The 22,791-nt window shown below is 42.8% G+C and overlaps 1 protein-coding gene across 1 annotated transcript in view; it reads left to right on the top strand.

The window, feature by feature from the left end:
- The window catches only part of lrp1ab (low density lipoprotein receptor-related protein 1Ab), a 165,553-nt gene that overhangs the window by 38,981 nt on the left and 103,781 nt on the right, over positions 1 to 22,791 (top strand). Inside the window, exons 3-6 of the mRNA XM_080445809.1 lie at positions 691 to 828; positions 16,340 to 16,459; positions 17,600 to 17,728; positions 20,002 to 20,262. Of these exons, the coding sequence (XP_080301935.1) occupies positions 691 to 828; positions 16,340 to 16,459; positions 17,600 to 17,728; positions 20,002 to 20,262 (648 nt within the window). The remainder of the gene's footprint in view (positions 1 to 690; positions 829 to 16,339; positions 16,460 to 17,599; positions 17,729 to 20,001; positions 20,263 to 22,791) is intronic.

The following is a 22,791-nucleotide window of genomic DNA, read 5'->3' on the forward strand; positions in this document are numbered from 1 at the left end:
CGTAATGAAATGCAATGCTCTTAATTCCATTTTTTTGGAAAGACCTCTGCCTGAGTTTTGAAGCTCACAGGAAACCCAACTCGCATTTAAAGTCATAACTGTGTAACTTTTTCAATTAAGGAAAAGTTATTTTTAATATAATCTTTCACTGGTGTATTTTTTTTTTTACAATAACCATTCCACATAAATGTTTTTTTTTACACATTTGATCCTTATCTAAAAACTATTTTTTTGTCTCTGTCTGTCTGTCACTGACACTTGCACTCAGAGAGAAGTGCTTTGGAACTGGAAAATATATTTATTTTATCAAGTCATACAGTTTCTGAGGACTATTTTGTTGCTTCCAAAAATAATGCTCCGCAGTTAGGTCTCTGCAGCATTTGATTGGGAGCGGTACGTCCGTGTATATTTTTTTGATTCCTTTTTTTTTAACAGAATTCTGAGAATTGCAGATCTAACAGACCATAGACAGACCCTGTATAATAACAATGGAGCTACCAGAGGTGTCCCCAAAACCCTACCAAAATGAACGTTACACTGTAAGACTTTAAACGGGTTAATTCTTTGATCGTAGCTGCTCACAGGTCGATTGTTTGTTGAGTTTCCCCCCGCCGTAGAAAGGTGGCTTTGAAATAAGACCTTTTGATTTTGGTTGTGTCCTCAGCTGTGTTTTTTCACGTGTGTTTACAGGTCCACACAACAGAGTGAACCAGTGTCCTGTGAACGAACACGGCTGCCTGGACCTGGATATATGCATCGCAATGAGCAGGTTGTGTGATGGCGTGCCTGACTGCTCCGACGGCTGGGATGAGGGGCCTCACTGCAGAGGTAATACACAACACACACACACATGCGCACGCACGCGCGCACACACACACACACACACACACACACACACACTGTAGGGCTGCAACTCTTGGCCTATTTTCTCTATTTATTTATTTTCATGTTTGATACAAATTTAACTTAACGGGGTAGTTCACCCCATAACTAATCGATAGATCGATAGATTAGTCATGGTATTTTAGTTTTTGTCGCATTCCTAAGCCAATAATTTGATGACCAGCGGACCGGTAGGCAGCGGTTCCGGTAGGAGACTACCGGAACCGCTGCCGGTAGTCATCAAATTATTGGCTTAGGAATGCGACAAAAACAAAAAAATATCCATGAATTCAAGTCTCCATGGGGGTAATCTCTCAAGAACAGATTCTGCTCTCCACTTGAATCTGTCGGGGGGGGTTCGTCATATCGCGTACGCACTGGCCTACAAGTGGGCGTGCCTTCAGATCAGGAAGCAGGCCGCGCTTTACCCAATCAAATGTAGTGGGCGGGATTTACGTGTCCGCCGATCCTTCCCCACTAGAAACAAACCGAAACTCATTTAACAATAGCGTCCTCGGAGCAGACAAAACCACGGAAAGATATTCACAATTTAACTTGCTCTTTCATCATAGAAACAAGTGGGCTTATAACCAAAACGATCCATGTTCTCTGGGAGAAGTGGTGTTAGTGTTCCGTGTAGAAATATTGTTAGTGGGAATGAAAACATAGTCGCACCACCGGAAGTGAAAGGCTGAAGGCAGACCAAAACCCCGGTTTCCTTGCGCACGTGTGCTACGTCGACTTCCTCCCAGAGCCAAGTGAGATAGTAAAAAACAGCAGAGGGCGCTGTTTTTCCTTTTCATTTGGCGATGGGTTCCCTGATTGCCATGGGGGTGACTAATCGATAGAAAAAAAAGTCATTTTGGGGGTGAACTATCCCTTTAAGCCCCCTCAATTAACTCATTCAGTGCCAATGACGTCGCAGACGTCACGTTTTTCATAAGCCCAGAGTGCCAATGACGTCTGAGACGTCATGGAAAAAAAAAAAAAAAAAATCAAAAAAATATATATTTTTTTTTTTTTTTTTTTTTTTTTGGAAAAAAAAGGTTCAGAACCCAAGATATGATGATTTGAAGATTTGCTGCTCCATTCACTTCTTGTTTAACTTCTTACTGAAAAGGCTGTATCTCGGCTCCAAAGCACTTTTTTTTTACAATGTATTTTTGGCCTTGGCACAGGGGTGATATAGCCAGAAATATTTTTGGCACTTAATGAGTTAAATGATTTTATTAATATCTATTATTCTTTATAATCGCTTAAATCGATTAGTTCGATTAACTGTTGCACCCCTACACACACACACACACACACACACACACACACTAGCATTTTCCCAGAAATAAACACTTTTGAACAGGATTTTTTTTGAGCCCCTTCGAGGCAGAGGGCTGCCCTTTACCCCGAGTCGAAAAGTGACAAAAGAAATGAAAAAGGCAGCCATGTTTAAAAAAAAGAAAAAAACGAAGCCGCCGTCATCTCTTTTGTTTCACCAACCCCGAAACTGTAATCTCTATCCAATAAACACTTCTATCAAGCTCTTTAATGAGCTGGCCCCGGACTATCACAATGCTTCCCCTTCTCCCTGGGAAAAGTCATTAATTTATCAATCAGCCCAGGCTAGAAGACCACTTCCCCCACACATCCCTGGCAAGATGAGAATTCATCCACGATGCAGGCAAAGAGACAGAATCCCATCAAATCCCCCTACTATTAATTAGCAACTACGAGATGGAACGCATCGAGCCTACAGTGTCTGTCTTTGTTACAGCAGACAAAAGGACATACAGCCACTGGCAGGCTGTAGAAGTCTGGATCTGCATTCTGCAGGGAAAGTGCTCATGTACTGGGTAAAATCCTCAGTGTTCATTTTTAAGGTAGGGTAAGCGATACCTTTGTGTTAAGATCAGTGTTAAATAGCTCTATACTGTGATAGTAATCATTGCTTTTGTTTAGAGTGTTTGTTCAGTAACAGGGGTCTCCCCCTGTCTCCCCAGCTCTTTAGTAAACAGAAAATGCATTTTTCAGCTCGGGATACCAACTGTATCCAATCAGGAGAGAGAACTCACACAGGATACAGGATAAATAAGTGAAGCTGGAAGTGATGAAAAGAAGAAATTGGCACCGGAACTCTATAAAATGTAAGCTGATAAATGGGTACTCTGTCCTGATTGGCTGAAATTGGCAACCCACCTGGAAATGTATTTTCTCTTTATTAAAGAGATGGAGAGACGCCCTTGTTACTGAACAAATACTCCATAGCAATGATTTGCCTGAATATAGTGCTTTAACCTTTTTAATACAAATATATCACTTGCCCTACCTTTTTAAGTGCGAGTGTAAAAATGGACCCAGTGAAAGGCTGTGGTTCTTAACCTTTTCAGGCCGTGACCCCCCAAAATAATCATCATTGATCTGGGGACCCCCCCAAAATAATCTTTTGAACTGGGGACCCCTCACCCTGATAAGCACTTGGATTGTAGTAGTTGAGGCATTCAATTTTGTTGGACTCAGTTCCACAGATAAAAATTGTGAAAATAGAAGATCTACAAGCTCAGTTGTGAGCTTGTAGATCGGCTATTTTCAAATGTTTTGCCTCTTTCTTATATTATTTGACTATTTGGCCAATGTTTGACCAGTTTTATAGTATAGTTTGTTGTTGTTTACTTTTGATGCAGTAATGCATCTTCTTTTCCTTTATTTTTTTGAGGTATTAAAAAGGTCGTAAAAGTCCTTAAATTGTCACTTCACTGTCCTCTGGGGACCCCCCTGGGGGTCCCAACCCACAGGTTGAGAACCACCGCTGTAAGGGACTCCTAGAGCAGTGCTTCTCAAACTTTTTCATGTCAAGGACCCCCAAACAGACATTTATTAGCCCGCGGACCCCCATTTGAAAAGATATGCCAAGGACCCTCCCCCATAAGAGAAGAAGAAGAATTTTTACGGCTCTAGCAGTGATTTTCAACCATTTTAATTTCAAGGACCCCCAGTTTGACATGCATTAAGCTACGGAACCCCATTTAATGGCATTTCTATCTCTGGGACCCCAATTTATATATATTATAATATCCATTTGGTTCCATTTGTACGCTCTCTGAGTTACAGACCCATTAGGGTCATTTTGGTTCCTGACTATCTATCATTTAGCTGGGGACCCCCTGGAACTCCATCAAGGACCCCTGGGGGTCCCCGTACCCCACTTGAGAACCAATGTCCTAGAGTCAAATGAACACTCAGCATGTCCCATACTCTTCCTGCTCAGAGTGAGTGCAGGACATGTTCTCAGGCCTGATTTAGACTTGGTTGTGTGGCTGGTGTCGCGCACCCAAAATGGCAGATCTGCTATATCGTGCACGACACGATGCGCAGGCATCGTCACGTGTGCTCAGCTCTGTGTGCTCAGTTCTGTCCGTCACGCCACTTGTCCGATAAGTGATTCTTTATCTCACATCACTCTCCAAGAATCTCTAATCTCTTGTATGCATCAGCTGATCAAATATTGACAATCAACACATGAACTCCATGTGCCACCCAGGACCAAAGTCCCAGAACAAGGTTTGGTCTGCCAGGTTCTCAAACAATGATTTGAAACACTTTCAACCTGCCGTGCCTATTTTGGGGCATGTTCTTATAGGCAAAAACTTTCAAAGCCCAGTAAGATCGAAAAAGAAGCACTCGTTTTGAGGCGCGAGTCGACAGCCGGCTGCGATACGCACGAAGGCTCCCTCCTTCCCACGGACGCGGTCGGAAAATAAAAATAAAGAGTCAGTTTTTCACTCTGGGCTGGGGGCGGACGGGCCCCTCCGGCTAGCTAGCACCCCGGATTTCCGCTTTGTCGCCTGCCCGACGCCGTTGCTCGACGAAAACAGTCGGCAAAAAATGGCGGTTGTGGATGCGAGCGGCGCTTATGATCGCGAACTCGCGTATCGGTTGTTTGTTTTTGGTTTTATTCCGTCCGTCGCGGCCGTCGGCAGAGTGGAGCTGAGAGCTCGGTTCGGCCTTTTTCGATCCTACTGGTTTCTCGCTTGTACTGTAACATATGCACATGTTCAGAAATCTGATAGCAGATCTACAAGCTCACAATGTGTCTCATCATGACACGTTGTGAGCTTTGCAGATTGGCTATTTTCACTATCCACTGTACAAGAAAGTATATTGGGTTTAAGTGGTTCATGTTTTTTTTTTGTGATTACATTTTGGTTTGGATGAAATTTGTTTCTGTGACCCATAAAAGGTATTGAGGAGATAGAGTGCAGTAGGTGGGACGTTGAGTAGGTGAAAATGTCCTGTTGTATTTACTGTAAAGCCTAAATTATGCTCCGCCATGCGTTGAAAATGGCAGACCTTCAAGCTCACAATGGGTTGCATCCGTGACGCGTTGCGAGCTTGTAGGTCGGCTGTTTTCTACGTCGTGCAACAAAGTATGAATCGGGCTTCAGAGTGTGTCGGTATGCCTGTACACAACACCCTCATGATGTCATCCATGCATGACACACACCGCCTGTCCCCAGATACACAAGCTCAGCTGTCCCCAGTAAGGCTTGTGTACACGCACACGCACACACACATACACACACACACACACACACACACACACACACACACACACACACACACACACACACACACACACACACACACACACACACACACACACACACACACACACACACACACCATTGCATGCACTTGCACATGGATGTACACGCACGCGCATAGACATACTCACACACACGCACGCATGCATGCACGTACACAAACACATACACACCCAAACACGCCCATGGTCATACACGCTAACACAGCAGCAGTGTGCCCGGAACTTTCTCTCTCGCTGTTTGTGAACCCCCCCATTTCACGGAAAAGCCCGGCCTTTTACAAGCATCGCAGTGTTTGCTTGTACAAACTGCTGGGTTGTGCAAGTGTGCCTGTGCACTGATGTCTGAAAGCACACTTTGTCATTCACTGTGACCAAATAATTCAGCCGAAGTTGTTGACAAGGTGTTTTTATAGGAAGGGGTAGCAGAGCAGCTTTGATAGAACTTTTTTTTTTTTCTTTTTTTTTTATCACACTACAATATATTTTCATGGCATGTTCTTGCCTGGGCATTGGATGGTAGGAGGAAATGTGGTGGTAATGGTACTATAGGGGATGATGGTGATGGGTTGGCCTGTCTCTCTGGCAGACACTGTGGTGCTAGAAAGGGTGCTTGGGGCAAAAGTGTCACTGCTTTGGGGCGCAACGGTGGCTCACCTGGTGGAGCGCATTACCATTAAAATCGGGATAGCATCCGTGTCATTTTATGCGTTTTTCAGAAAACTCTGATTTAGAACAGTGGTTTAGAATAGTAGTTCTCAAAAAAATAGCAGATCTACAAGCTCACAGCGTAAAAAGTATTTGAATACTTTTTTTTGCCTTTTTTTGCCTGACTGACAGGAAATGGGGAGAGAGAGATGGGGAGTGACACGCAGCAAAGGTCGTCGGGAGCGGGAGTCGAACCCGCGACACGCTGTCAGGAGGCATTAGCAGCCTAGGTGCCCAGATGGCTACGCCAGCTGTCCAGGCCATTTTGAATTTAACACAAATCTTCTCTTCTGGAAAAACATTTTCAGATGGGGGTCCGTGGCCAAATATATATATCATTTTGGGCCTCGGCACGAATAAGTTTGAGAACTACTGATTTTAGAAGGCATTTGTGGAATCGGCCTCAGGTCTAAGGGTTAAGGCTCAGTCCTCACGCAGGCGAACCGTGTTTAAATCCGACCCGGGGCCCTTTGCTGCGTGTCCTTCCCCTTCTCTCTCTCTCTCCTGCCATTTTCCTGTCTCTCTCCACTGTAGCTATCAAATAAAGGCTTGAAAATGCCCCCCAAAATAACTTTAAACGGTGCCACTGAGGTGAGGTACCACTGGACCGCCAGTATGTCAGACTGTTGAATGACACACTTTTCGAACTTTTGGCGCTAACATCGGAAACTCTGAAAATGTGTAGAAAATAAAATGGCTAGTGTTTCGTCTGATATACCTGAGTTAACAGCAGTTAAGTATGCCAATATAATTTTTTCCCCCGTTATGACTAAAACACATTTGTTTGTGGCTGTCATTGTATAAACTCTTAACCCATTAAGACCTGGAACGCATCTGTGTAATTTTTTTATTTGAGCTAAAAAGCATTATTTTGCACTTTAGCTATTCAAAAATAGCAGATATACAAGCTCATAGCGCGGCACCGAGTGAAAATTGTGCAAATCTTTGAATATATATTGTTTTAAAGCGAACATTTGTAACTCAAATCTTTGCTTCTGGGCGTCCCTGGAACAAAAAAAATTGAGATGGGGGTCGGTGGCCAAATACATATAATTTTGGCATGAAAAAGTTTGAGCACCACTGCTATAGAAACATACGTTTTTCAGAATACTGTTTCCATCTGAGGAAAAAAAAGTCATAGTCAGCTCAATCTAAGCTTTATGAATGATTGGCAGTTGTGTTTTTTTGTGTGTGAAAGTTTCAGTCTATTCACTGAACTCTTGGCCTGCCCTTATCCTTTCTACGCCTTTTATGTGGGCGAAGGGGCCTCCCTGGGGGGCAAGACCTCTTCAGACCCCTTCCCTTCAGAAGTGACTGATTGATAGGGGAGAGAAAACAGGGTCACGCAGTTTATACGAGTGCTCATCCCCTTTCCTCCGTGCCTCAAAGGGCAACCCGAGTATTACAATGCCCCAGTGCCTTTGTTTATGCATGCTGTGGGCTTCCATCGTTCCTTCATGTCGCACTAAAGCCTGATTTATGCTTCGTTGTTACTCGGTGTTGTTACTCGCTGAAAATAGCCAGCCTTCAAGCTCACAATGCGTTGCATCGTGTTACATTATCCACTTAAACCCTATACTTGGTTGACTGGAGTCCCCCCAGGGATCTATACTCTCGGATATATATATGCTCTATGCTAGAGTTTTCACTCTACACTGAATATCTTTGCAAGAAAATAGCTTGTATCGGCTTGGTAGATCTGCTATTTTTTGCATCTGTTGAATGAGGAAGTTGGCTGTGTTTTCTCGAGGCTACAAGTAGAAAAGTAATGTTGTGCATCTGTGCAGTGTTGATTTTGACAGCAAATTTTGATTTAGTTTTAGTCATAGTCTTTTGAATAAAATTCCATTTAGTTTCAGTCATCTGAAATGTTTTGGTGTTAGTCTAGTTTTAGTCGACTAAATATCATAAGTTTATAGTCGACTAAATCTACAGCTGATTTAGTCGACTAAAATGTATTTTGGCGGTGCCTTGATGGCGTCGTAATGACTGATTTTACACTTGGTTGCATGCTGAAAATAGCCTATTTTCAGAGCGCAACCAAGCATAAAATGACTTGTCTTTTAGTTCTACTGGATCTCTTTTCTCATTTTTCGTCATAGTTTTAGTCGACGAAATCAACACTGCGTCTGTGCTAGTCGTGCATAAATGAGTCGACCTAAATGAGTTTATTGGTGGTAATACACGATGAGGTTTGTTTCATTGCCAGTCCTCTGACATGCTTACCTTATATTCAGTGGCAGCATAATGTGAGTGATTGTAGTGCATTGTTGGGCTGCTCACAGAGGAAAGGTTGGTGTCTTTTGTGGCCTAGGCAAGCAGTGTTGTGTTTACTTTAGAGTCTGTGTGTGAGTGTGTGCGTATTTGTACATTTGTGTTTGAGTGAGTGTCTGTTTGTGTGTGTCTGTGTATATTATAGATGTGGGCTGCTGCGCGCTGCCAGTGTTTGGGGTTGAGTTTAGCCCCCATTTGCTTAGTTTGCACTCAGGGCTACTGCCCTGCTTGTGTTTGTACATGGTTACTTTGCCCCCCCGTTTGACTTTTCAGTCTGCAAACAACTGCCTGCAAATACATTCACACTATCGATGAGCCTGCTTACATTACACCTCTAAACCCCCAGCAGCCATACATACACATGGATTAAAGTTCTCGGTCACCACGACCGATTTCAATCATGTGGATTCCATAGAGGTCTTCTATGAAGGCATGCCATGGCATGCACACACACTAAATTGTGTTCGATTCGCAACACAACTAGTTGCAACTGCAATACTTGCAACTCCTTGTGTTGCAACTACTTGCAATATCCTCAAAGTATGCAACTGGTTAGTCCAGACTGCTGAAAACGCTGTTTCACAAATCGCATATTAGGACTTGGCCTAACAAAAAAAAATTCTGTCGTGATATTAAATTTTTGCTTTTAATCCATGCATACACATACAATTACCTGTATGTCATTATCTAAACATTTCTACTCCCGAGATAAGATGGTCTGCTTGGTCAGGGGAGATATTGCGCTTTGAGCTTCAGGCAATACCACTTATCAACCGGTAGTGTTCCTACACGAGTCGACCATCATTTTAGATTTTAACCACTTTAACCTTTAATCTTCTACTTTGGCTTTTCAAAAATAGCAGATATACAAGCTCAAAGCAAATCCTAACAGTTTTTTGAAAAAATGTTGCTATAACCAGTGGTTCTCAAACTTTTCCATGTCAAGAACCCCCAAAATGATATGTACTTGACCGCGGACCCCCATCTCAAAATATGTTGTTCCAGGGACCCCCAGAAGCACAGATCGGAGTAAAATGTTTTCGCTTTAAAACATATTTAAGTAAGATTTGCACACATTTTCACAATAAAAAAAAATGCAGATCTACAAGCTCATAACTGCTTGTATATCTGCTATTTTTGAATAGCCAAAGAAATCTTAAAATGACACAGATGCGTTCCCGGTCTTATTGGATTAACATACTCTACCATACAGGTTGTTCAAAAATAATGTTTTATTCACTAAAAAGTTCTGGATTGCAAGTGTATGATATGGTGTTAATCATGTCAAGTCCATTTTATTTATGTATCAGTGCCAAATCACAACAAAAGTTATCTCATGTTTTGGTAAATGTTTGCCCCGGGGTCGGGATGCCAGGGTTCATGTGGTTAAGATAACGAGGGCATGCTGGGAGTTGGGGTTCACCAGGACACAGTAAATTCCTCAGTGTTCTCTGTAACTCTGGGAGAGTAAAAAAAGAGACCCAAATGTGTGTACTGTACCTCACCCTGTGGGGTCCCAACATGATTTTGGAGGGGTCCCCAGATTGTCACAGTAAAGTGACAATTGAAGAACTTTTTAATATCTAAAAAATATATATATTTAAAAAAGAAAAGAAAAGAAAAAAAACTTTTTTATAAAAAAAATAAAAATGTATTATTATGGGGGGTCACGGCCTGAAAAGGTTGAGAACCACTGGTATAGACTCTATATTTAGACTCTAAATCTCATCAAACGGTGGTCCGTGGCTCAAATGGTGAAAGGGCTGAGAACCACGGGTATAGAGCATCAGGTCTTTGGTTGATGTCTCTGGATGTCTGTGTAAAAAAGTCTCCTGCTGTCAGCTGTATGTGGAGGACAGGGGCGTGTGTAGACCTGTCTCCTCTCCAGACAGTGAGAGCACAGGGCTAGGAATGTCACTAAGAGTTACATCACTCCTGGGTGACACACACACACACACACACACAGACACACGCACACGCACACACAGACACACACAGGCACACACAGACACAGAGAGACAGACAGACAGACATATACACACACATATACACACACACTAGAACAACTTGTACAGGACTTTGGATGGATCTTTTTAATGACACACTATAAGTAAACACAGGGAATCCCCTGATTCCTATAACACACGTGGGAGGGATGGATTGATACGTTATTATCCTCTTTGTGGAATGGTATTAATAATAATAATAATAATATGGTCCCCACTCCTTTGGGAGTATTTTTGTCACAGTACAGTTGCACAGACGGGAAATATTGTCCTTTGAATTTGCCCACCCAAACTATTAGGAGCAGCGGGTGCTATGGGCCCGGGGCAGCGCCCTGGGGGGCAGTTAGGGCTTTAAGTGTCTTGCTCAGGGACACGTGGACACATAGACAGGGCCCGGCGGGGCAAACCATGGACCTTCTGATTCCCTGACCGCCTCAGTCTCTACCCATTCGGTTATGGCCGCTATGGTGTTTATGAAATTGCTCAAACCGTGTTTCATTTAGCATTTTTCTTTTTAAATTTGTTTACAAAGTTGCCTTTTGGTGAAGCCGTTCTGAAGAGAGTGTAAAAGAAAAAACGAAAAGAGAAAATGAATTGACATGAATAATGATAATAATAATAATATAAGAATAACAATAATTAAAGAAAGCAGACCAAGTAACCCACCTACACCCATGTAACGGACAGTAAGAGAAGCATACAAGCAGACGAATGAATTGATGAATTGAATACGTAGGACCACAATGGAAACAAGGCCCCAGGACTTTTTTTGTGTTAGCCTTTTAGCCTTAACGTCTGACTGTACCACAAGTATTCAATCAATCAAAACAAACAGACAGACGAAGGTACAAGGACAAACACGCAGACGGCGGTGACAAATGGTCATATGACACTGACAGACACCAACAACCCAAAAACACCCTGTAATGACTGTCATGCAGTAGATGAATATGACAAGGAGCATGACTATCCTTGTCTCTCTTCACCCGATGTCACCCTGAGGTCCTGCCAGGTCCTCGTCAGCCACAGGACGGCCCTAGCCTAGCTGGGATTTGGAAAAACACCAAGTTTTTCGTACATCTCCTCGCAGCGTGTCTTTGGAAGGACTCCAAAAACACTCACAAGCATCATTCACTCCTCTCCCTCCCTCCTCGCCTCCCCTTTTCTCTGTGTCAAGATCCTCTCCTTCTAATGATTTATCTAAATTCTCGGGCGTCTTGTCTTCTCCCTCACTCTCTCATTTGTTTCTCCCCTTCCCAAATGTGTCTCTGCCTGTTGAACCCCCCGCCTTGCCCCCCCCCTCCCTCCCCCTGTTTGTGCAATGTGCATGTCTTTTGACTGTACTAGCATCAGCCTCCGTCCCCAATAATGACAGAACACAAAGGGGCATCTTTCCATCAGCAGCACCCTAAATCAATGGTTCTCAACTGGGTCTCATCAGTGATATGATTGATAGTCAGGCAAACCAAGTGGACCCTTACAGGACTCTGACTGTGAGAATCCCCAGGCACGTGCCCACATAGACATCAAAGGGGGCTTGAGCCCCTGCCCTTTTTTTTCCTGTCTGTGAAAGTGCCCTCTCCAGACCATGAATGTAGCACTTACTACTATGAAAGAAATGAAAAGGCCCCCTTTCCATGCCACACCTGAACGCAGCATTCAAGAGAATTGCCTTTTCCAAACTCTCCTGAACTTGAATGCAGCATTTTGTGCTGAAATAATTCAATAAATCTCCAGTATTGGCTTGAATCTTGATTACTTAGTTGAGTGTGGCATTGCGCAATGAAAATAGCAGATCTCCAAGCTCACAACGCGTCGCAGCGCAACGCGTTGTGAGCTTGGAGATCGGCTATTTTCAATATTTTCACCAAAAGTGCCCTTTTTAGAAATTTCAGCCCCATACCCCTCTAAAATTCTCTGCACGTCCCTGCTTTGGTTCCATTTGTATACCCTCAACACAGAGGAGTTCACAATGTAAAATCGCTGGTCCGTGGACCTAATGCATATCAAACAGGGGGTCCTTGAAATTAAAAAAGGTTGATAATCACAAGCCAAAACAATGCGTACGCGTTGGTGTGTAGATCAGAGAAATGGAGGTTTGCCATCCATGCGGCAACGGGATCAATGGCTTCGATATGCTTGTTGAGCACTCAAGGCCTCCAACGTGTCGGTGTTTGATTTGTTTCCCTCATTCATTAACCCCTGGATAAACGACTGACACGCTGCTGCTGGTGTGTGTGCTTGGTGCTGGAACTGTCCCAACATCCCATATCCTTAAGTTATTTGTGCACTTCTTCTCTTCTCTTCTCTTCTCTTCTCTTCGTAAGGTGTCTGTGGTTAGAACAAGCTAAATAAATTGCTGACTCACTCCTTCTAAAGTGTTGCTTTTTTAGCTCCCAACCAAAGAAGGTTTTCTTTTCTTCTCAAGAATAGGACAAGGTGTGAATTGAACTAGCCCCAAGCAATCCCTTCTTTTTATAAACATGCTAATGCGTTTTGGGAATTGGAGATACACAGCAGAATCCAGAGTATTAGTTTAACTCTGAGAGTTTACAAAAGGGACCCGGAAGGGTCAAATATGGGACAAAAAAACCCCCGCCTCGAATAGAAGTGTATTCCTGCAGATATTGTCGCACACCCTGGTATGGTGTGACACCGCGTCTGTCTCTGTATATGTGTGAGGCTTGGTGAATGGATTCGATATGGGCCACAGTGTTCGCCGGCGGCTCTTCCTCTCAGTGCACCCGCAACAAAAGGACCCATTGTGGCCCTGAGTGCCACAGGCTTTATATAATGAGGGCCCTTCACTGGTCCCGTCCAACCTCCGCGCTCTGCTCTCCGGCTAATGCTGCCATTCACAGCCATAGCATCATTAACTCTGTGGTACTGTAGTGTGGTGTGGCTGTATCTATACGCATTCACAGTCGCTTGATGAATGCTGAGCTGAAGGATGATTGATCTTGTTCTGTGTTGATGATGTCACAAGTACAACTCACCCCAAGGCATCGGCTGGCACACAGTGGTCCTCTCTCTTAAGGTCCTTCTTTCGTGCCATTAATTGACAGTTCAATGTATTTTTGATGAGTTAATTCTAGGAGTGTTTTAAAAAATTTATTCATGTAAAAATCGCGTTATCAACGATTAAAATTTTCCAAAAATCAAAAATGTTGGTAAAAGATAGTTCTTACTCTATGGTGTTTGTGATATGAAATGTAAGCTTACCATAATCACAGTAAACATAATCATGTCTTCAGTCATATTCAAGGGCTTTAGGGGAAAAATTATACTCCAGTCACTTTCAGTTCAGCACAGCTGAGGTGTGCCACTGTCCAGCTGATGCTCTTTGACACTCGTTAATGTTACAGTACTTGCACAAGGCATTTATGTTGTTTCTCTGCATCAAATAGAACTACACCTAATCTAAGATTCCATCAAAGCCAAGAATTTTTACAAGCGACCCTATCTGGTATTATATATTTTTTTGTTTGAGCTGTTAGAACTAGGCTACACTTGGTTGTTAAAGTCCAGATGAAAACAATATGACTGTTGTGAATAATTTAGATAAAACTGATTAGGAATTGATTTTTGAAAATCGTTTTGAATCAAAAACATTTATTTCTAATCGAATCGTGACCCAGTACATTCATACAGAATGTGAATATTGCGAGCAGATAAAGTGACGTAATTGCTATCCGGAACGAGGTAGATTTTCTGAGCTTCCGTACCGCGAATAAAGGGATGAGCCTGTATTTATGTGGCATCAACTATATGAATAGTTTTGAGGTGAAATATTCGCCGGCGATTATTTCAACATTTATTCGTCACACCCTTGGTGTGTAAAGGCCTTTAGACTGACATTCTTGTTGTGGCCACTAACATATTTGGTTGTCAATTAGGCCCAATTGTGGGAGCTGGCATGATTTGGTGAGAGATTTTTTTCTAACTATTCTAGGGACTGGGCAATTAACTGAAAAATATACCAAAGCCTACATTTGCAACCAATAACCATGTAGGTTAATTGAATAATCAGTGTTTTTCCTGTTATTTCTTATATAAATGAATCGACAGAAAACATTTGAATGGATTTTTTAATCGAGTCAATCGATTAGTCTGATTAACCACTTACTGTAAGTCCTGTTTCATTCTTCGCGACACAATCGCGACGCTTTGTGATCTTGTAGATCTGCTATTTTCCCTTCTTCTAATAATCGCTCTTTAATCGTAATCGAGGCAAAAGTTTGAAATAATCGTGATATTGATTTGAAGTCATATCACCCTTCCTTAATCTATACCATATAGTACTTTACCTGGCTAGTCATGTTTCTGTGGTCTGCATCTGGTGTGTGAACTGATGTCTGCTAGCATTCCTGTGTGTGTGTGTGTGTGTGTGTGGAAGGGGGTATCATCACTTACATCTGCGAAAGACATTACCACATTTGCTAGCACACACACACACACACACACACGCACACACGCACACACACACACACACGCACACACACACACACACACACGCACACGAAGAGAGTGATAAGGGCACATGGGCAGGGAGCATACGGATGTCCCTCTTTCATTCCTTGCCAAAACCTTGTGTCCTTGAGTTCCCTCTGGGTGGGGGGGATAGGAGAGGACCCCTACGTCGCACTGCACTGTGTGTCACTTGTGGGGCTGACACACACATATGCATGTATGCACGCACGCTCGCACAAACAAACATACACACGCACACGCACACTCCCTGCCGGAATCAGATAGGACATGATGGAATGGCTCTGTGCTCAGATACCAGGCAGATAGTGAGTGGCTTCAGATAATTATCAGAGAGCTGATCTGAAAACAAACCCGTTTGCCAGTGAAAGCAAGATCTTTACAACATTTTTGATATATTCTTTTCTAGGTTTCCGGGCCTACACACTCGCGGTAAAGTCCTTCGTGTTAATCTAACTCAGAGAGTGTACAAGTGGAACCTTGTGGGTCCATTTGGTTCCATTTGCACACTGAGATAATGAACGCAGGATTTTATAGTGTACAAGCCACTGATATGGATGTGTGTCCACCTGTATTCGTTTTAGGTTTTTAATTGTTTTCAATATGTTTCTTTACTCATTTGTAAACAAGATTAAGTGCACATTACAAAGACACTCACTAAAGACAACATGCAAAAAGGAAAAACAAAAGGACGCAAACTGAATCAACAACAAACCAGCAAGCAACAATAATATCAATATCAGCAGCAATAATGATAGTGGCCACCATGTATACTGTACTCACAAAGTACAATTTGAGTGTAACTCATTCTTATATATTTGTCACCCCATACAAACTTTTTTGTATTCTTTCAAAAACAATGCAATCGGTGACCAATCTTTTAGAACAGTGGTTCTCAACCTTTTCACGCCATGACCCCCCAAAATAATCATATTTGAACTGGGGACCCCCCAAAATAATCATATATGAACCGGGGACCCCCCATCCTGACAAGCACTTGGAATATAGGAGTTGAGGCATTACATTTTGTGTAACTCGGTTCCACAGATAAAGGGAAAATAGCAGATCTACAAGCTCACAACGCCTTGCGTGTGTTAGCTTGTAGATCGGCGACTTTCTTATATTATTTGACAATTTGGCCAATGTTTGACCAGTTTTTATAGTATAGTTTGTTGATTACTTCTGATACAGCAATGGCCTTTTTTGTTTTCTTCTTAAAATTCAATTGTCACTTCACTGTCATCTGGGGACCCCTCCAAAATCATGTGGTGGTCCCACTCCCAACCCACAGGTTGTGAACCATTGTCTTAGAAAATCAGCAAGAGTCCCTCTTAATACACATGATAACAAATGTGTGTGTTTGTCTCTCTTTCTCTCTGCTCTGTAGAGCTTGCACCAGGCTGTGAAGCACTCGGGTGCGAGTACAACTGCTCTGTGACCCACGACGGACCTAAATGCTATTGCAGCCACGGCTACGAGGTGGCTCCAGATGGAAAGACGTGTAAAGGTGAGTGGATGTGGATTTTAGATGAGATTCTGTTCTGCCCGACAACGCTTGATTTATATTATTGATTTATTTATTAGTCATACCCATACGATGGTGTACCGTGCCGAAAATAGCCGATCTGCTACTCTCGGCACGGAATAGCTTATGAATTAGGCATTACAGTAGTAGGAACTCGAGATAGTTTTTTACATTCTGACGTGTCGGAATGTAAAACAAGCAAAGTTCTGCTGCAGGCCACCTGCATAAACTGCATATACAGAATGATACTCAGGTATGATTTCAGGCAGATATTTCACTTGAATATCCTGACAAATATCCACTATTTGGGGGCACGGTGGCGCAGTCGGCAGCGCTGTCGCCTCACAGCTAGAAGGTCCTGGGTTCGATTCCCGCCGGGGACACTGTGGGCACTGGGGGCGTGTCCTCTCCTCCGCGTCATCAGTGCCCATACCCTAGGTAGGGTTGGCGAAAGGGCCTTTCTATGTGGAGTTTGCAAGTTCTCCCCGTGTCCCCTAGGGTAGGTACCCTCACAAAAACATGCTGTAATCCTGGTCTCTATACTGCCTCCCCCTGGTCAGCCGGGGCGCCTGATGGAGGGGAAAGGAACTGGTTGGAATAACGTGTTCCTTCCACGCGCTACGTCTAACCAGGGAACCTCCCCCCCTGTCAGGTGATAAGAAGCGGCTTGCTAGCTCTCATGCATTGAAGGAGGCATGAGCTCGGCTATAGGCTCTCCCTAGGCTGGCAGAGGGAGTGTAGCGCCCAGGATTACTTAGATAATTGGCACTGGGTGAAAAAATGGGTTACAAAAATTGTGGGATAAAAAAAAAATATATATATATATATATACATATATATATATCCACTATTTAGTGAACAAGAGACATTTGCATCAATGTACTGGGTAGCAGATTGTGTTGTGAATAAAATAAAATAAAAACAGACTTATTTGTCCCATGTGTTGCTCCATTATGTCCATGAGAATCTACTTGGTGTGAGTGGTAGGGCGTAGGGGTGATGTCTGCAGATGAGAATATACTGGTGTGAGTGGCTGGGCGTATAGAGGTGATGTCTGCGGATAGGAATTTATCCAGTGAGTGTGTGTGTGTCTGGTTAGTCACTGTCACATCTCCCTGGCAGATTTCAACGAGTGCGCCGTGTATGGGACGTGCAGCCAGACGTGCACCAACAGTGAGGGCTCCTACCACTGCAGCTGTGTGGAGGGCTACCTCGAACAACCGGACCACCGATCCTGCAAGGCCAAGAACGGTGAGGAATGAGGATGTATACAGGGCCCATGCGCCCAATGCATGACCCGGATGGTTGTGTCGACTGTGTCATCGACACAGTCGACACAACCATCTGGACACCCAGTGTTGTGTGTCCTTCTCCTTCTTTCCTGTCTCGCTACTATCCTACACTGTATAGTCACACACCCCCCCACACACACACACACACACACACACACACACACACACACACACACACACACACACACACACACACACACACGCATACAACGCACAGGCCAAAGTCAAATGAAAAACCCAAACGTATGAATGAATGAATAGTTTATTTCGTTGCTTTACCATAACATGAATAGATACCACAGTTTAGTTGGCCTACACCGAAAAGGTGTAGGCCTTATTATGCCTATTTTGAAGAGTAACTTAGTTACAAAACAAAACAAAAAACACAGTTTCAGAACTTAGTTCGACAAAACTGAAAACAATAATAACGTCAACACATTTTAGCTTGAAACAAATCAAGAATGAAGAAATACGCAATCATAGCATATCAAATGTAATACTGTATAGCAGTGTCTCTGTATTTACACACACATATACGAATACCAACTCGCATATACACACACACACAGATACACATACATACACCACACACATATCACACCCATGCATATATATATATATATATATATATATATATATATATATATATATATATATATATATATATATATATATATATATATATATATATATATATATATATATATATATATTATATATATATTATTATTTTTCTGTATTATGTACATAAATAAACATAAACCAAAGTACAACTCTTTGGTTTTTCGTGGTTTGAGACGGTGCTCTGCTTGCTCGGTCTCATTTGCATGCTGTGACTCCTCCACTAATGCTGTTCCAAGCCTATTTACTGGAAAGAGATTTGTAACAGCTTTACAATGGAACGTGGGTGACCTTCACTTCTCTTCACTCCCTCTAACCTTCTGTTTCTCATCTGCCTCGTTTGTTTCATCACCTCTTTTGTCCTCGTTCTGCCTCGCCCTGTGCTCCCCTCTCTTCTTAACCCGTTATGACCGGGAACGCGTCCGTGTAGACCACTTTAACCGTTATTTTATATACTTTGTGGCTATTCAAAAATAGCAGATATACTGTACAAGCTCGTAGCGTGGCACCGAGTGCCACGCTACGAGCTTGTATATCTGCTATTTTTGAATAGCCAAAGTATAAAATAATGCTTATAGGTGCTTTCCGGGATTGAATGGGTTAACCACTTAACCCCTATATACTTTGTTTTACGTCACATGGTGACAGTAGCCGGTCGACTGCACAAGCTCGCACAGGCAAACGTGGCGCAATGCGGTGCATTGTGAGCTTGTAGATCTGGTGTTTCCACCAAATGTTCCGTCTATTCTCCCCGAATGTTCGCTATTATCCCAGAATCGGGATGCTAGGGTTCATATTATGGTTAATTTCCCCTCGTCTCTCTTTCTCTCTCTCTTCTTTTTTTCTTTCTCTGTTTCTCTCTCTTTCTCTTTCTTTCTCTGTATTTCTCTCTCTCTCTCTCTCTCTCTCTCTCTCTCTCTCTCTCTCTCTCTCTCCTTCCATCCTCCCTACGACTGCGACTCCCTCCTTCAAAACCGACATAACAGTACACACCTGTCTGCAATTTACAACTGGTCCTAGACAAGTCTTCTAAGCTTAACACCAGAACCCCCCACCCCCCAAATGTTTTCTGTACATATACTTTATGAGTTTCAGATTCTACAAAATGTCTTCTTAAACCTAACAGTTTTTTGAAAAAACTCGTGTTGCTAGATCAGTGGTTTTCAAACTTTTTAATGTCAAGGACCGCCAAAATGTATATGTATTTGCCCGCTGACCCCCATCTCAAAATATTTTGTTCCAGGGACCCCCAGAAGCAAAGATTTGAGTTACAAATGTTCGCTTTAAAAATATATATATTCAAAGATTTGCACACATTTTCATCGATTTTTCAAAAATAGCAGACCTACAAGCTCGTAGCGCGGCACTCGGTGCCGCGCTATGAGCTTGTAGATCTGCTATTTTTGAATAGTCAAAGTGTAAAATAAAGCTTTTTTTTGCTCAAATCTAAAAATGACACAGATGCGTCCCAGGTCTTAATGATTTCTTGTATATTATTGTATGTCCTTAAATATCTTGATGAATTGAATACATAGGACCACAATGGAAACAAGCCCACAGTGCTTTTTGTGTTATCCTTTTAGCATATCATATAATCCTCTCTCTCTCCAGACCCCGTGGAGCGGCTGCCCATGTTGCTGATCACCAACCTCCACGACATCCGCTGCACGTCGCTGAGCGGCACCCCGTCCCGGCTGCCGGCCATCGCCACCAAGCAGACCATGGCCATGGACTTCATCTACGCCCAGGAGACCGTCTGCTGGATCGACGTGGGCGACACGCCCGCCGCCACGCAGCTCAAGTGCGCCAGCATCACCGACCTCAAGACCGTCTCCGACGTCCGCACCATCAACATCTCCCTCAGCCTGCATCGTGAGTAGTAGCAGTGCATTGTGGGTAAAGTAGCAGATCGGCAAGCTCGAAACGAGGCGCGAAGCGACACGCTTCGAGCTTGCCGATCTGCTACTTTAGCTGTTTTTAAATATGAATCCTGAAAAGTAACAGTTTTTGGAGATATGAGGTTTCCACCGGACAGAGACGATATGTATCAATGTATCAAACCTCATGTACTGTAGGTACATCGAATAATTGAGAAGCAGGTATTTTTTTCTACTTATATATCAGCGAATCAACATGAAGATATTCAATTTCTTTTAATATAATTGACTAAATCAATTATTCTGATCAAGCATTTATTAATCCCTGTATTGTACTTATAATTGCTCTATACGTACGATGCCACTCGACACGTTGTGAGCTTATAGATCTGCTCACCCAGAAGTGTCCCCCATAGATCATCTGTTTGGTTCCACATGCCAAACATGTGCGTCTACATGTGTGTTTACATTTATCTACCGAAATGAGACTTCTAAATGAAACGGGTAGTCTGTGAGCCAGTAGGGTTGGTTGGTAGGGGAATAATACTCATAGTGATTTTTGGCCAGGTATACAATCTCTAGAGTTAGAAAATACATGTGATAGCATTGCACCAGTGGTAGCTATATGTGTGCTGTCTTCCATTATAACTACTACCAGAAAATGAGACGGGTCAATAGCCTACAGTATATGACATTTTTAATACAATTCCCCCTAGAATCTAGATGGTAAATCTGGGGTCCAAGCTTACGGACTACATGAACTGGGGGTGGAACCTGCATTTGTCCCACTTACTGTAGGTCAAAAACAATTATGAATGAATGAATTAGCGATTCTGTAAGCCATAGAGGTGCTTTGCATGTAAACAACTGTAGGGGAAAAAGCCCCTGCTGCAAAGGTGATCACGCGCACCACACAGGAGGCACAAAGTGAAAAGGGTCAGAATCACTGGCTGACCTTTTGTATGTAATGGTAAAATTAATGTTATCCTATGCATTACTTACGCACACAAAATGTTGTTTATTGAATTTCATAACACATTTCCTTAGTATCTGTGTACTGTATGTGTAACGGTATTAAATCTTTAAGGTTATTTACAGTGGAAACCCTGCACTTGCACTATATCACAGTATTAATCACGCCAGTAATATGACGGGAAGAGAAGGTCCAATCGACCTGTGTGGTGGTGAGTGCCTGGCTCAAGGGTACAGCTGTATAACACTTGGCACGTAATAAATAATCCAGTCATAGACCGTCGGCTAACGGCGTGCCAAATATCCATCTTCTGCCTCAGGAATTGAACCGTCAACTTGGAGGTTGCTGCTAGCTCAGAGGAATTTACGGTGAGCAGCAATAAAAAGCCCCCCATCTTTAGAAATCTGCTTGTGGCAGCATAAAAGTAGCGAGCAAGAAATGCTGAGGTCAGCGTTATTCTTCCGAGAGGTTCCTCTTTAAAGAGAACAAGAATGCACTGACAGACCCACTACATCACCCTGTACCAGCCATGCTGTGTGGAGGAGTTGACTTTCACCGATAAAAAAAAAATAGCAGATCTTCAAGCTCACACACTCTGCTACGTCATTTTTCCACCACTGCTCACAGTGGCCCCTCAGTTTGAGTCGACAGGCCAACAGTAGCCAACTGCATGGCTTGATATATTGTATGTACTCCACATGCATGGAGCTGTTCTCAGGCCTAATGTATAATGTGTTTTATTTTATTTTTATATATCAGCTGTGTTTGATGCATTTCAACGTACAATCCCCAATAATCCACCTACTGTACCATTATTGACTTGGAATAGGGACAATGGCAGACCGATGGATCTTTCTGGTAAACTCCCTTATGTCTCTGTAAATTATCCCATGTCCTGGAAGAGAGTGTGTGTGTGTGTGTTGGAAAAAGTACTCAAATGTTTTATTTAAGTAAAAGTATCAATACTGCAATATAGAAATACTCTGTTACATGTAAAAGTCCAGAATAAAAAAATGACTTGAGTAAAAGTACAAAAGTATTGGCATCAAAATGTACTTAAAGTACCAAAAGTAAAAGTACTGAAATATTTGAAAATAGCCGATCTACAAGCTCACAACGCGTCGCATCGCGACACGTTGTGAGCTTGTGGATCGGCTATTTTCAAATAGCCTATGTATAAAATAGGGCTAAAGTGGTTAATGTATGTTTTATAATATAATAATTTATACCTGCAAATACCTCACAATTGTACTTATGTACAGTACTTAAGTAAATGTACTTAGTTACTTTCCACCACTGGTGTGTGTGTGTGTGCGCGCGCGCAGGAGGCTACAGTATGCACCTTCACTGATAAACGATGACAAGTGAAATGTCTGGCCTGTGGTGTTAATGTCCTCGCGGCCGAAGGCACTGCAGTAACTCATAGATTTCTGTCTGTTTGGCAACGCGTTCAACACTCTGTCCACTGACTGCACACTCACGTATACGCACAGGGCAGCATTTAAGTTCCTGAACACTTTCCTTTAAGGCAGCTGTTCTCAAAGTGTGGCT

The sequence above is a fragment of the Gymnoscopelus braueri genome (assembly GCF_963280865.1).
Source record: "Gymnoscopelus braueri genome assembly, chromosome: 12".
Taxonomy (NCBI): Eukaryota; Metazoa; Chordata; class Actinopteri; order Myctophiformes; family Myctophidae; genus Gymnoscopelus; species Gymnoscopelus braueri.